The following is a 16,662-nucleotide window of genomic DNA, read 5'->3' on the forward strand; positions in this document are numbered from 1 at the left end:
GTCCCGGGACTCTACCCGGCTCATCCCGATTGCCCTGATGCGGTGGCAATCGGGGTAATAAGGAGTTAGTGGAAGCCCATAGCTGCCATTAAGTCCTAGCTTGGTGATGGCAGGTGTCTGAGACCCCCCCCCATCACTAAACTGTAGTGAAAGTAAATAAACACAAACTCCGAAAAATCCTTTATTTGAAATAAGACAAAAAAAACCACCCTCTTTCACCAATTTATTAATCCCCAAATACCCCTCCAGGTCCGGTGTAAACCACACGAGGTCTCACAACGCTTTTAGCTCTGCTACATCGAAAGCTGATAGGAGCGGCCGTAGAACACCGCCGCTCCTGTGAGCTCCACGGAGCAACTGAAGTGAGTCGCGCTGTCAGCAGTGACGTCACTCAGGTTACCCGCGGCCACTGCAACAACTGATCAGTTTTTTTTAACTGATCCGTCCCATCAGTTTTGTCACAATCTACAAGGCATCCGTCGCATCATGCACAAACCGGATTGTGCCTGATGGCAAAAGTGATGTGTGAAAGTAGCCTACACAGTCCACATTCTTGAATTCGTTCTGTGTGCTTTTCTAAGCACTACCTGGGAACGGCCATTAGTATGACTGAGCGATGGCGGTCCATTCTGGTCTGACTCCATCCGGCCCCTGCTGGGGTTACAGGTGTCGGACCACCACCCATCTGATATGATTACTCTCTTTAAGCTGATCTTGCCTTAGGTTAACTCTGCTTTTTTGTTGCATTTGTGCCATTTTTCTCTACCTTTTTTTATTTGTTTTTTAGAGATTTCTCTAACTTTACAGCCCAAATCACGGCGTTTAATGCTTTTACTGAATCCATGTGGAGGACGGGGCAATGCCTTGCAGCAGTGTCACACGCACATCTTGCCCATCATTACGGAAGCGGACATCAGCTATAACCTTATCCAAACGGGTACCTTTCTTTACCTTACGGTTATTACTATAGTACTGTCATTCTATTTTCTTTAGTGTTTTACTCTTTTTGTGTTTCTTTTTCAGAAAGACAAAACCATGCCCGAGAGCTGGTGCAGAGCATTAATCTGGGAGAGTGGGATGGTATAGTGGTCATCTCCGGAGATGGACTTCTCTTTGAGGTATGTTGCCAGATAACTTTTATGACCTAAAAGATTTAAAAAAAAAAAAAAAAATAGATTTGTTTGTTTTTTTTTTTTGATCAGTTGTTTTGTAGTTTTGTTGGTTAAAACGGCAAATCTCAATCAGTTTTACAGATTTTTATAGAAAACCACAGCAATTTGCTTGATTGTGCTGTGTGTTACAGGAGTGTGATGGAAGCACCTCAGGACGGTGCACACTGTCAGGAGGGAAAATCCGTGCAGCTATATACCGTATTTTTCGTTTTATAAAACGCTCCCCAAATTTGGAGGAAAAAAAAATGGGGTCAGTCTTCTAATCCGGTGGTGTGTTTTACCGGAGGTGGGGGGGTGGAGGTGGCCGGCAGCGGTGGTGGAGTGGGGGGTCACAGGAGGGACGGCCAATCGTGGAGCAGGGCGATGCTGCGGGCGGTGTGGTGGGTGTCCCAGATGCTCGGCGGTGCTGTGAGGCAGAGAAAACATCCAGGAATGTTGCTTACTGGGGTGGTAAGAATCGTGACAGGAGGCAGGAGCAATGCTGCAGGCTGAGCGCTGCTCTGTGCTGCGGGCAGTGAGGCAGGGGACATGTGCGCAGACTAAGTTATCGGCTCACTGACCAGCAGAGATCTCATCTACACACTTGCCACGTCTGGGCGCTATTTTCCTCAAGTCCGCTGCTTGGACATCAGTGGGCTGGAGGCGGCGTGTGTGCAGATGAGCTCTTGAGCCAAGAGCTCCGTCTGCGCACAAGCAGACTCCCGGGCGCCATTATTTGAAGACCGCACTGCCAACATTTTCACAGGATGTCCCCTGCCTCACCGCCTGCAGCACACAGCCCGCAGCATTACTCCTGCCTCCTGTCACCATTTTCTACCATTCTTACCCCCGGTAAGCTACATTCCTGGATGTTTCCTCTATCTCATAGCACCGCACCGCCCGCAGCATCCTCTCATCATTCTCCACCCCCCCAGTAAGCTACATTCAGCTACCGAAACACACCCCTCATTTTCTTCCCAAATGTTTGGGACTAAAAGTGCGTCTTATAATCTGAAAAATACGGTATTCATCTTGAGCATATCTAGAAGTCTCAAGATGGTGCTTTGTGGGTGGCATGGACATCTCAGAAGGTGAAGGTGTGTGAGCATTGTGACAGATGGAGCTCTGCCTTCTGGCAAATGTAGTATAGACGCACAGAGGAAGGGGTGGCCGGACGTTCACCATAAAAACCGTAACATCACTGCAGAAAACTAAAAAATGAAAATAGAGGGAACAGTGGTTTGGTGACTAATTTCTGGGATAGCCAGATCATCTTTTTTTATTTTGTGCCCAGAAATCTCCTTTGAATGCTGTCTGCTGTTGCCCACTACATCTTCAGCTCCTGGACTTTGGTCTTGTACACCGCATAACATTACAATTTTCTACTGAAGTGCTGTAGTAAAAAGGTGGCACCTCAAAGATCCTATAACTCCTGCTAGAAAAACACTACACATCTGTAGCTTAGGGGTAAACCCCCATCATATACACAATGGATAGCAGTCAGCCGAATGACAAAGCAGAATCTGTAATAAGGTGCACTATCAAACTCTGCCTAGGTCCTCTTTCACACGTCAGTGCAAAACACGTTTTGCACAGTCCATGGTGTAGGTGCGTATGTGTGTGTCCGTGTGTGTGCAGCGTGTGCTATCCATGTGACATCCGGATAGCACACGGACAGCATGAACTTCTATACTCACCTGTCCCCAGTGATACTGCTGCTTCCAGGTCTGCAGTGTAGTGAATATTCATGAGCATAATCAGCAGGCCTGGAAGCAAGTGCTAGCAGCGCCGAAGACAACAGTGCTGGTACTGTATATAGAAAATAATTTTATTTCAAAGACATGCGTTTCCTCCAGTACATGTCACACTGATGTTACATGGATGGGCGTCTCCGGTGCGGGCGCCTCCTCTTTCAGCCATCTTCGTCCTCTTTCTGAAGCATGTGTGCATGACGCGTCTACGTCATACACGCTCGCTGGTCCTGCGCAGGCGCACTACAATACTTTTATTTGCCCCGCTCAGGGCAAATCAAAGTGCGCCTGCGCAGGACCTCAATGCCGGCGAGTGTGTATGACGTCGGACCCATCATGCACCACGGCTAGAGAAGGAGGACAAAGATGGCCGAAAGAGGCGGCTCCGGCACTGGACAACGGAGACGCCCATTAGAACCTCATCCACCGCAGCAACCAGTTTAGGTAAGTATTATAAAGTGTGTTTTATGTTGTCACAGCGGCCTGGGCTCTTATATACAGCATGTTAGAATGCTTTATATAAGAGCCCGCTGGTGGTGGCCGCAGCTTATAGTCCAAAAAAGTGGTGACAGGTTCCCTTTAAGTGCTTTGTCAGACCTATAGCTTCTAACACCTCATTTGCATTTCAATTAAAACACATTTCTCGAGAGTGCCGCAACAAATAAAAGCTATAAAGGTGTCTATGGATTTACATTTCTCAGATCTGCGTGCCTATATAATCGGTGTGGGTGATGTGATCTTAGTCCTGAGGCTCCTGACTTGCCTTGCTGCTTGTGAAGTTGTACTGGACGCTTTACTGTATTGGTGATTTGCCAATGTTGTGTGTTTTCTTTGTGTATTCTGTGCAGGTTGTTAACGGTTTAATGGAACGTCCTGACTGGGAGGATGCAATAAAGATGCCTATTGGAGTCCTTCCCTGTGGCTCAGGAAATGCCTTAGCTGGAGCAATTAACTATAACGCAGGGTAAGAACAGCATCAGCTCACAGTGAATATGCAGGGTTTTTTTATTTTTTAAAATACTTTTTTTTTTTTTAAATAACTTTTATAATTGTGATTTTCTTAAGGACTTTCTTAGACCTTGCACCTTCTGCATCACTTATTCATGATGATTTGCGTCCCTTGTCGTCTGTCGCGGCTGTGCTGCATTTCTTCTGTCTCTGCACGCAGTGTGGAAAGTTACCAAGGCAGCATATCCCTCCTGTGTGCCCGATGGTTACCGTGGTAACTAGCCCACCCAGTGTGCCCACACCCGATGCAGAAATGAGAGGCCTTGCAAAACCCATTGAATCTGAATGTTGACTTCAAGACCTTGAACTTTTATTTAAATGGATACAACATACTTTCTGGCACATCACATCTAATCCATGAACTGCGCAGTGCACAGCTATTAGGCAACAGAGTGTCAGATAATTTTTCTGCAGATTTTTCAATTCAAATGCTTATTGTATAAAGCAGATCAGATGATATCTGTGTAATGAGAGAGCTTGTGGCCTAAATATACAACACCCTATAAACAATCTTTGTTATATAGCGCTAATATAACCCGCAGCACTTTAAATACATAAGCAACACTCCCCATTGGGGCTCACAATCTAAACTCCCTATCTGTATGTCTTTAGATATCAAGGTGGGAAGAATTATTAGGCGGCTTGTTTTCCAGACGCAAAATTAGATAAAGAGATTATTACATGTGAAAAGTCAAAAATTGTTAAATGTCTTTCATAGGGAAGCAGGAAATTGCTAAGATATTGGAGTGATCACAGAACCATCAAAAGTTTTATCACAAATAGTACCGTAAATGGGGGATTGCAAAAAATGTGTTGAGAAAAAAAAAAAGCATTTTAAAGGGAACCCGTCAGGTGCAATATGCACCCCAGAGCCATGAGCAGTTCTGAGTGCATATTGCTAATCCCTGCCTAACCGTCCCAGCCTATAGTAGTATAGATAAAGGGATCTTTAGGAAAAGTATTTCTAAAGATCCCATATGGTATGCTAATGAGGCCAGGGACTAGTCAAAAGAGAGTTAGTTCCTTTGGCTAGTTGGCCCCCTTAGCATGTAAGCATGCCCCTGTCTTAGCAGGGGGGGCAGTAGCGGTGGTGGAGGAGTCACAGGAGCCTGGGGCGGCTATGCGGTGTCTGCAGCGGCTATGTGGGGTCTTTGGCTGCTGTGTGGGGTCTCCGACGGCTGAACTGGTGCTGCGGGTCGGGCGGTGAGGACTTCAAATAATGCCGCACGGCTCAAGCTCTCATCTGCGCAGGCACAGCCTCCGCCCATTGATCTCCCTCCAGCAGACTTAAGGAAAATGGCGCCCGGAGGTGGCGCTTGCACAGATGAGATCTCTGCTTGCCATTGAGCCTAGAGCTCAATCTGCGCTGACTCCGGGAGCCATTTATTTGAAGACCTCACCGCACGCAGCCGTCACCACAGCAGCTGCCCGAGCACGGCATCCCCAGCCTCTGCTGCACCAGCACAGCCTGCAGTTTCTGGGACACTCACCTCCCCTGCCTCCTGTGACTGCTCCACCACCGCTACTGCTCCCTCTGGTAAGACACCATCGGAATACAAGATGGACCCCATTTTAATTATTTTTTTTTCACCTTTTTTTTTGCTTTGATTTTGGGGTGCGTCTTATAATCCGGTGCGTCTTATAAAACGAAAAATATGGTACATTTTGCAAACTACAAATGGGACTTGGGACAATTGTGCTTGCTTTCAAAAATAGTGTTTTCCTTGATACTCTTCCTTTTTAAAAAAAGATTTGTGGAATATGACTAATAGTTGTCCTGTGGACAGATTCCCCCACTTTAGCTGTGGATTTCTGCAGCTCCTCCAGAGTAACCATGGGCCTTCTTGACTGTTTCTCTAATTAGTGCTCTCCTTGCTTGGGATGTCAGTTTAGGTGGGCGGTCATGTCTTGGTAGGTTTGCAGTTACGTCATGCTCCTTCTACGTTTGGATAATGGATTGAACAGTGCTCAATGAGATGTTCGAAGCTTAAGCTACTGTTATACAACCAAACCCTGCTTTACTCTTATGTACAACTTTATCCCTGACCTGTCTGCTGTGTTCCTTGTTTTTCATGATGCTGTTTGATCCCTGATTCTCAAACAAACCCCTGAGGCCTTCACAGAACAGCTGTAGTTATACAGAGAATAAATGACACACCAGTGTACTCAATTTACTAAATTGGTGACTTCTGGAGGCACTTGGTCCCGAAGGATTTTATTTAAGGGTATCCGATTACACGGGACTGAATACAAATGCAAATCACAATATTCAGATTTGTCGTGAAACTGAAATTACACCGAAGGGGGGGGGGGCGCAAATGGCGTCTTATACAGTGGTACCAGAAAGAATTTAATTAGGTGCACTAACCTGGTGCGGTTGTGTTAGACACAACCACTATAACCACGTGTTTAGGAAGGCTGCAGCAGAACCCAGGAAGATAGCGTTGGAGAAGATGGAAGAAAAGAGTTAATCCACGCTGCCAGAAGAAAATCACTGAAGATCAATGGGGATTTAGACATCTGATTTTGTTTGATGCGTTTTGGAGCTGTAGGACTCCTTTTTCAGGATCAAAAATCAATAATATAAAGCAATTGATTTTTGTTCCTGAAGGAGTCGTACAGCTCTGAAACGCGTCGAACAAGAAAATCAGATGTCTTAATCCCCGTTGATCTTCGGTGATCATCTTCTGGCAGTGTGGATTAACCCTTTTCTTCTATCTCCTCCAATAATATTCAAATTTATGAGAAGAGTAGGAGTAATTATGTTGGCTGCTATAACCTAACACATCAGAAGTTTTATTGTCACGAGTGAATAACAATTTACAGTGGAATTCCTCTGCAGTAAGGTGGAACCATTTGTCAGGTCACACACTGTAGGAAATGGGGCGTCAAGTCCATTACATCCCATACAGCAGGGTGACTTTCTGGTGACTTTAAACAGAAAATTGTGTGTCAGCCTTTTTATATATGAAATAGAATTTTAATGATAATGGAGAACTGAAGATCACAATAAGGAATAAAGGTGCAGGGAAAAGACCAACTTTTTATTCCTTGTGGAGCCAATAATAGATACAGGGAATAAGGCGTTTTGATTCATATAGTCGTACCGACTTTGTTACTTGGTGGGGCCTTTATTCCTCGGCTGCACTTAGATGTTCAACTGTTGCCGTTAAACAACCACTGACCATCAAGCTGATTGGCAGTTGTGTAATAACCTGTTTTTAGACACAGATTGATTTGTGTGTATAGAGCACCATATTTTTGGCAGCACATATTCTGTTTACACAGAACAATGTGCTGCTGAGAACGATTATTTTTAAACCTGCTTAAAAATCCTTTCACTCACAAAGAATATTTTGATTGTTCGGAGTGATTATTGGCTTGTTTAGATAGGCTGATCTGGAAACGAGTGTTAAGCCGGTGATGCACACTAGATAGGTGTAGGCTGAATGATGCTTTGGCCAATTGTCCTGGCAGCCATCTTTGACGACTCTTAACTACAGTTTTTGTTGGCCAAATACTGTTATACAATCTGAGAAATCTATCATCGGACATCTCGGCTGTCTTATCACTAGTGATGAGCGAGTGTGCTCGCCACAGCTCGTTACTTGATCGAGCCGTGACCATCTGAGTTTGAAAATGCTTGAGTTTCCCATTGACTTACATCATACTTGGTACTCTAGTTGCGTCAGAGCACAGCCTGATGCTCGATCGTGTAATGAGCACTCTCGCCCATCACTACTTATCACCTCAAGAACAAAGTGATCTACAGTCCAGCCTCTCCTCCCAACAATCATTTGTCCCATGCTCCATAAACGTTAGATTGTAAGCTGAACTAGTCAATATGGGCAAACTACAATTTAGGGTGGCTTTTAGTGGGACAGTTAAGGCCCTATGAATTTAGAACTAGGATTGATTATTGGTTGTATGAATATTGAATATTCAGTGCACATTGAAATAATTTTTAAGCAGCAGCACATCATCCTGTGGATACCGTTTAATCTTTATGCACAGAATATTAGTATTAATGATCATTGTAAGCACATAGGATTCTGGTCAACTTTTGTTCAGTGGCATCGCACAACCATAGATCTCAAGTCAGCTCTTCTAAATGGGCCCTCGGTACTCAGTCCTTTCTGTGGTGACTATTCAGAAACTGCTGTGCCTCCTGTCTGCTCTTACCTATTAATCATACTTGTGTGCCTATTATACATGTGTTTATTAGAAACTTTTCATTTCCTTATACTTATGCACTTTCTCTTTTACAGGTTTGACCAGGCCATGGGGTCTGAGCTGCTACTTAACTGTATCTTGCTGCTGTGCCGTGGTACTGTTATGCCTATGGACCTCGTGTCTGTGACAACCTGCTCAGGGGCTCGCTTTTTCTCCTTTTTGAGTGTTGCCTGGGGTTTCATATCGGATGTTGATATTGAAAGTGAAAAATATAGACACATGGGATCTGCTCGTTTTACTGTCGGCACAATGGTCAGGGTGGCTTCCCTGCGCACTTACAGAGGCCGACTCTCTTATCTCCCAGTACTAGATGCTCATCGTCCCATCTGCAGAAGTATCACCTTGTCTCCTAATGGGAACCTTTCTCCACTGAAGAGGTCTCAGCTGCACAGAACCATTTCAGACATGGGTCTCTGTGAGGAACGCAACGTCATGTGTAAGCGAAGCTCTGCTGCATTTGACACGAGGGAGCTACCGAGCTTTGAAACGTCTCCTTCCCCAGGTTCGCCAACTGCACTGCACACTTCTAGGTTCACTTTTGATTCTGTTTCTGATGACCAAATGCAACAAGATGTTTTATTGCCAAATGAAAGAGAGCCTCCTCCTACTCATAGTTATGTGAATGGACCTGAGGATGATCTCTTACCGCCCCTTAATCAGCCTGTGCCCAAGTCCTGGGTCACTGTAGAAGATGATTTTGTGCTGGTATTGGGTATGTATCAGACTCACCTTGGGGCTGATCTCTTTACAGCACCATTTTCCTGCTTGGATGACGGTTTAATACATTTATTCTTTGTGAAAGCTGGAATCTCCCGGACAGCCCTTGTGCGGCTTTTTTTGGCAATGGAAAAGGGAACACACATTGAGCTTGAGTGTCCTTACCTTGTACATGTCCCTGTCCGAGCTTTTCGCCTAGAGCCTCTCACAAGAAAGGGGATTCTGACTGTGGATGGCGAGAGGGTGGAGTATGGCCCCATTCAGGCACAAGTACACTGTGGACTTTCCAATGTTATAAGTGGGTCTGACCGAATCCGTATGAGTGCTTTCTAATCTATGCTTTCCCCCCTCCCCCATTGTTTTGTGCAATGCAGAAAATCTTGCTCCTTCGCTTTTCATTTCTGAGATACAAGTGCAAGTACAGGGCTACAAACTTTAGCGTGATTTTAATTTTTGGCATGTGCCTACTACTTCTGTACCTGGTGCTAGTCACCTGCTGGAGCATGTCTTTGGATATGTTCTTATCTCTGTTTTATACGAGAATTTGCTAGAATATTTTAGGCAAGCTAGATAAACTGCATTTACATAGATCTGCTTGATGGAAGAATCTTATCAGTCGTAATATTCCGTTTTTATGAGCTTCCTAAGAATTGATGGTTCAGCTGATGCATGGTCTAAATGATAGGAAAAAAGTGGTATGTTCCTTACCGATGCATGGTCTAAATGATAGGAAAAAAGCGGTATGTTCCTTACCGATGGATGGTCTAAATGATAGGAAAAAAGCGGTATGTTCCTTACCGATGCATGGTCTAAATGATAGGAAAAAAGCGGTATGTTCGCTATCCAAGTAATTTATGGCTAGATCTCATTGGTGCGTCTTTAGCAGGTATTTTTATTTCCTTCTCTGAGCCTTTCCAAATGTATTTAATAGCAATAGTGTTTAGGTTGTAGTCAGGTTGTAAAATCACAGAAATGGCGAGAACAGCTCAATAGCCTCAACCGCAGTTGGCACACGTCATCTCCTGTGAATGTAATCCTCAGCAATAACCTGCAAATGAAGCACAGAACCACATCAGTACATAGATATATACTCTGTAAGAAAGAAAAACAAACAATGAACGTGACCTGAACAGTCTGGAGACCCTTATTATCAGCTCTTAGAACAGTCTAGATGAGGGATCTTTTTGCTGCCATGAGGCTTAATTTTCATATCCACAAACCTGATCGGTGAATCTACACAAAGAAGAACTCCATCTAAATGCAGGGAAGACTTTCTTGAGGTTCCTGATGTCACCAGTTTTTTGTTAGCTGTTGCTGCGGGTCCTAGGTTATTTGGGAGGTTGCAGATGGCCATAACCTCCGCCAAATGCCAAAGGTTCAACTCTTGAGGGTATTTATCTTTGTGGAGACTTTTTGGGGAAACCTCAAAATCCTTTTCTAATTATATGTACTCTCTTGCCTGTATATGGAAGATTTCCCTGGCCTTATTATCTTTCATGCCTTAGTTAAGAGAAGCTATGGACATTGCATTGATGTGTTGAATATAGTCAGGAATTGGGATGCTTTTGTTCTTTGGAAATATTCCATTCTGGTCTGCATGCCACCACAACCATTGCCTTTTACTAATTGCTGCTACAGGTGGCACCAGTCATCAGGCCAGGGTTTTTGTCACAATGACCAAATTCATGCTTGCGGTTCATTACGACTTTAAAAGAACGGAGTCAGTCACCCCAAAATGCAACTTCAATGACTTAAATAATCTATACATGGGACTTATCCCCTTAAAAAATGCCAATAATATACATTGTAGTGGTGTAGTTCCCCAAAAATTCACTTTTAATGAGGGCATGTCAATTCATCCTTGGTATATCCAATGTCTTGATGCACCGCTACACCCTCTGATTTCCATTTTTAGCACTGCCCCTGAGTTTGGTTTCGAGCACAGTCCAAGCTTAACTCCCTGTTCCTACGCGTGTGCACTGACACTGGACAGCAATGTCAGTGCTTCTCTCTTAAGCCCCTTCCTCACTTGACTTTCAGGTGTAGCGCGTGGTGCGACCAGAGACTGATTGGAGCCGGAGATAAAAGTGTTCCTGCATTGACAGGCGTGCTGCTGGGCTCCACCACTGTCAGTTTAGAGGACCTGGGATTTAAGTTTAGGCAGCATTCAACGAGAAACCAGCTCAGGGACTCTGCTAGATATGCAAATCAGAGAGCGTAACGGTGTACCAATGGTGTACCTACATTGGCCATCCTAGAGTACATTGACACTCACTCATTTGCCTACGAATTAAAGGTGACTTTTTAGGCATGTAATTTTATAGTGTTATTATTACTGGCTTTATTTTTATAGTGTCTAAGTCCCCTCTATAAATCCTAAAGTAGCTGAATTTTCATTTTAGCAGTTACACTCTAATCTATATGAAGACAACCTGACTGTCCTCGGCATTGACGTCTGACCCTCTCCTCCATCATAAGCACTGCACTTATTATGCAGCACATATTATCCTTCCATTGTTATTGCACTGATGTACGTTTTTCACGGCAAAGATTCAATAGTTGTTGCGTGGGGACCATTAGAGTCACTAATGAGCAGACAGGAAAGTAAATGTTTGCGTGACACTTCTATGGTTACAGTAACCATTTGTGATTTTGGGATCTTTTAACTGTTGTTTATTTTTTCACATGCAACTAATATGCTCCATGTTAAAGGTGGTGTCCCCACTGAGTCCTTTTTATCTGTCAGACAAGCCCTCTATTAATGAATTTGAAGAAAATGCTCTAATGAGATGAAACTTCGATCTCTATGCTGTCTGTTTATAGTTCTTTCCCGAGTGTGGAGTCAAGTTAGATTATGCAGATGATGAGCCACTTTACCCCGAAAACCCTCATATAATAAATGCCTAACTAGCCCCAGCGTTTTTACTGTCCTTGGAGAGGGGTTCTCTCCTGGAGGATCACGTTATTTACAATCCTGTTCACTGCTGATTTATCCTAGGGGCACTTGTTGGACGTCCAGGTTTCTTGCACATATGTCTGACAAAGGTGTCAGGTAAAGGGGCTCTGGAAGCATTGTCTAGGAGCAAGTCTGCTCTTCGATCACCCCAAGTGGCACAATAATATACAGTGGTACCTTGCTTAACGAGAACAATCCGTTCTGGGACTGTGCTTGTTAATCAAGGTACTCGTTCAGCAGAGCAAGATTTCCCATAGGAAATTATTGCAATGCTGACGATCCGTTCCACAACTTCTAAAATGTCCCATCCTGGTCCCCTATTCTATCATTCCATACATGCACAAACTCACACAAACACACATGCACACGCACATATTATATGCTCACCTTACCTTCCGTTCCATCGCCGGTCTGCTGGGACTTGCTGTTCTCTGGTACGGGGCCGGGCTGTGTAACACGTTACCATAACGACGAGGCAGGAACTTCCCGGCCAGAGCGCTGACGTCAAAGGCAGAGCTGCTTGCCTCTGATTGGCCAGCGCTCTGCCTTTCATGAGCGGTGACAGGAAGTTCCTCCCTCGTCGCTATGGATGCAGATACACAGCGTGGACTGGAGCGCAGCGGCGCACTACAGCACCCAGGAGGCCGGCAATGAAACGAAAAGTAAACATATTATGTTATATTATATGCTCACCTTACCTTCCGTTACATCGCCGGCCTCCTGGGTCTTGTAGTTCGCCGCGAGGACGTCGCGATGTACCCGGGAACTACAAGCACCATGAGCCCGGCGGTGGAACGGAAGGTAAGGTGAGCATAATACTGTATGTGTGTGCATGCGTGTGTGTTTGTGCGTACATTTGTGTGTTTGTGTGGACTGCAAGTGCGGGTCAGAGTGTGGTGGATGGACGAAACCGGAAGTGTGTGCAGTGAGAATTTCGCTCGTAAAGCGGGTTACAAATTTACAGAAAGCTTTGCTTGTTAAGCGAAATTCTCGTTAAGAGGGTTACTCGTTAAGCGAGGTACCACTGTATTGGATTTTAGTAAGAATATATTTAAAAGAATACAATGGTTTCTTATTCGTCTGCCATCGGTAGAGATCAACGTGCTGTGGTATCTGCAGTCATAATCCCAGCTACTGGAGTGTAGGGGCACTTCCCAATGATGATAGGAAGACTCCTAACTACACATGTTGACACAAATCCATGCAGTATATTGACCTAGTATTCTTTTAGATAGGAACTCAGTTTTTCTGACACACGGATACGGATCCCCCTGCATAGACCTGTATTTAATAATTACATGCCGTCACCTCAGGGAGCCTGCAGCTGATGTGTACTGACTTATTGAGCTTAAACTTATCATCTGATTCATGCTGCCAGCACATGGATCAGAGTTTGGATGTGTAATTGCAGTCCCGAATTTCTTACTGTGGAACGCTGCAGTGTTTCAGAGAAAACATACTGTGAAAAGTTGGCCGGGGACATTGCAGCTTGGATGACAATTCTGGGGCAGATCCTTGACCTGATCCCTTTGATATATGAGCAGAAACCTGTCAGTAATGGGAACTGGGCGGAGGAAAAGTTGTTACGGACCTGTTTCAGACTTGTGATCTAAGCCGCATTGTCCCAGATGACTTTTCTGTATGTCTTTTTTGAAACGTTGCAGCGTTCGCAGTAAGAGATTCAGTGCTGCAATAATACAGCCAGACTGATTCATGAGCCCTTGGTGCTAGCAGCATGAACCCAAGGACAGGGTCCCTTTTATGTAACTATGCATTTACTGATCTTCCCCCTCTCATTGTCAAAATAGATTAGGCCATTAATTAGCACATATTTACATAAAAATGGTAATGAAGGGTTTGCATTCACTTTAAGCCTGATGTGAATTTTCCTAATTAATCTATTTTTGTACAGACCAACCGTAAATTAGATTTTCATGTGTGTCTGTTTTTGCCTTCTCTAGGGTGGTCCACTAAAAACACAGGAACTTGTTTCTTGCTGAAAGGAACAACATTCAGTCTTGTGTCCATTTAGGCTAGGTTCGCACACTGCGTCTTTTTGACGCTGCGTTTTTGTGCGTTTTTGGCCGCTAAAAACGCACAAAAACGCACGTGTTTTTGGCTGCGTTTTGCTGTGTTTTTGATCTCTGCGTTTTGCTGCGTTTTTCCAATGCATTGCATGGGGGGAAAACGCAGAAAAACGCAGGAAAGAACTGACATGTCCATTTTTTTTTTTTTAACTCAAAAACGTAGGTAAAAAAAACAGATGTGTGCGGACAGCAAAAATGAAAACTCATAGACTTTGCTGGGGAAGCAAAGTCCTGCAGTTTTGAGGCCAAAAACGCACCCGAAAAACGCCGCGAAAAACGCACTGTGCGCACATAGCCTTACTGTGCACAGAATTGCTCGACTTTACCACACTGTTCACATTATTATCATATCTAGTAGTCGCCTGTAATACAACTCGCCCTCCTGACACTGTATGGCGTGTGTACACATCATGTTGTTGACCTGTACCTCCTTCTTGGGCTCCTGATAAGACCTCATTCAGACATCTGTTTTTGATGTAGGTGTTCGATTCATGTTTTTCAAAGCTACAACATGTAATCGTTGTAATCTATGGAGTTGTTCACGTCAATGGTTTTCTTATTTTCTTCCCACACCCAAAAAAAATAAATAAATAAAAAATTACTTGGACACTCCATTTTTTTTTTATCATGGATCTAAATCGCCCAATAAGTCATGGGTTCTGAAAATCATGGACCGAGCACATTTGCTTTTGTTTGTTTTTTTTTTTCATATATATGAAAACTCTCATGAAAATTACAGCATTTTTTGCATGCAAGAAAGACCATGGATGTCTGACTGAGGCCTCCTCCTGAATGTCTTATTTTCTTCGCATTGGCCCCAGATTCTGTGCTATGTCTACTGCTATTTGCGGGATTGGGAAGCTTTGAACATTGCCAGTTCTGTGTTTCTATGAGTCTGAGCGTCCATCAGCCTCCGCTATCAATTCTAGGCTGAACCAAACCCTTCATGTTGAATTCACACACCACCACTATCCCCCACTGAGAACCACCGATGGCGGGCCTTCTTCACTGCTCTGGTAAAATAAAGGCTCTGCTCTGGCTGCTAAGGACAAGAAAGATCATTTTATTATACGACCGGTTTAATTAATGGCGGTCTGGTAAGCATCACTTCATACAAACCCCACAAAGGAATTGGGAATCTGTTTTTTTTTTTGGTGGCCTACTCTCTGAAATATACAACCCTGGATATGTCTTGTTTTTGATTTGTTTTTCTCTCATTAACTGTAATTAATTTTTTGATAAAATGAATTAAAGACTAGCATTTTGCACTACATTTAACAATCTATAGTGACCAAAAACTCAGGATGCATCTGATTTAGTTTGAGAATCTGATATGAAGTCTGACCGGGTGTATTGTTAATTTATTGCTGCAATGTTATTAATGCAATGGTAGTTTAATTATGCTATTAAAATACAGATAATGCAATGTACAAGATATGCAAGCTTTTTCTTCCTGGTATTTAATCCTTTTGGGTTATATTTGCAGAGGGGATTATTGTTTGTAAGATATTCTTCTACCATAGGCTTCATTTCCACATGTTCCATACATAGTTCATTGCAAAGCAAGACTGCATAGCAGAAGGAGTGTACTAGATAACTCTGTGTGACCGTAATGCTAACAGGTTTAGTTCAACTATTATATTGTTTAAAACTTTGCAATAAACTCCTGACCGTAATTGTAAGGTATAAAGACCTCCACACTGATGTGAGTGAAATCCACTCCTGCTATGCCTTCTGAACTCCAAATGTTAAAATATGTTTCGAGATCTGGAGGAAATCAATACAGCACAGCCTTCTATGTTGTACTAAATACGACTTTTCCTTTATTGGCACATGTTGGCACTTTAGTGTAACAGACAAAGGAAAAATCGTCTCTAACTTCTGAGCCAATAGAAACAAAAAGGGCGCAACCAAAAATGGAAACCTCCTCTCCCATTCAGTGTTATTCGATTACTATGACGTCCGCGTTAAGCACAAGATGCTTTCTTTAAGATACAAAATGGAATCTATTCTCTAACACTGACATAATGTTTTTCAGACAGCATCAAGTTCCATTATAAGAACCTTAGAGTCATAAATTTCAGTATACATTACCAGTGTGTAGCATTTCAGATTTTCTGATTGATGGCCATATTGTCCTAAAAGAAACATAATATACATAGACTGCTCATAAAATCTGCTCATAAAATGAAGAAAACATTACATTTGCACATTGAAACTTGATAAATTAATCATCCAAGTGTAAAATCTACTGATATCAATTGTGTAATTTGTCGAGAACAAAATGACTGGAAGTGCTGGGCATTCAGAAGCGTGGTCACAGCGAACACCGGTACGTGCGGCAATGCTGGTGATGCTGAATTGAATAGCATGTTGGCACAGCCCTCTGGGCGTGCTAACATGCTAAGATGGCGGACTACTCCCCTCGCTCATTAGCATAAGATAAAAGATCTTTAGAAACGCTTTTTCTAAAGATCCCTTTATCTATACTAGTGTATACAGGGGACGGTTAGGCATGGATTAGTAACATGCACCGAGAACTGCTCGTGGTTCTGGGTGCATATTGCACCTGACAAGGTGTACCTTTAAAAGCGATTTTCCATTTGTTTCCCTGTTAAACATGTATAAGATTATATGCTCCCCTCAAGTCAAGTTTAGAAAACTGTTTAGCTCTTGCTAACTGATTAAACAGGTCTGTTGTAAGGATAAATACTGCGGACCATGATTTTATTAATCGCTTTAAAGTCCAAGCATAAGTG

At 43.4% G+C, this 16,662-nt stretch overlaps 1 protein-coding gene across 1 annotated transcript in view; it reads left to right on the forward strand.

Annotated features, from left to right (window-relative positions):
- Positions 1-15,585, forward strand: part of SPHK2 (sphingosine kinase 2) — a 79,359-nt gene extending 63,774 nt beyond the window's left edge. Inside the window, exons 3-6 of the mRNA XM_075328641.1 lie at positions 788-937; positions 1,024-1,118; positions 3,751-3,866; positions 8,179-15,585. Of these exons, the coding sequence (XP_075184756.1) occupies positions 788-937; positions 1,024-1,118; positions 3,751-3,866; positions 8,179-9,193 (1,376 nt within the window). The 3' untranslated portion in view covers positions 9,194-15,585. The remainder of the gene's footprint in view (positions 1-787; positions 938-1,023; positions 1,119-3,750; positions 3,867-8,178) is intronic.
- Positions 15,586-16,662: the final 1,077 nt, after the last annotated feature.

This window comes from Anomaloglossus baeobatrachus, chromosome 11 (assembly GCF_048569485.1).
Source record: "Anomaloglossus baeobatrachus isolate aAnoBae1 chromosome 11, aAnoBae1.hap1, whole genome shotgun sequence".
In the NCBI taxonomy this organism is placed as follows: Eukaryota; Metazoa; Chordata; class Amphibia; order Anura; family Aromobatidae; genus Anomaloglossus; species Anomaloglossus baeobatrachus.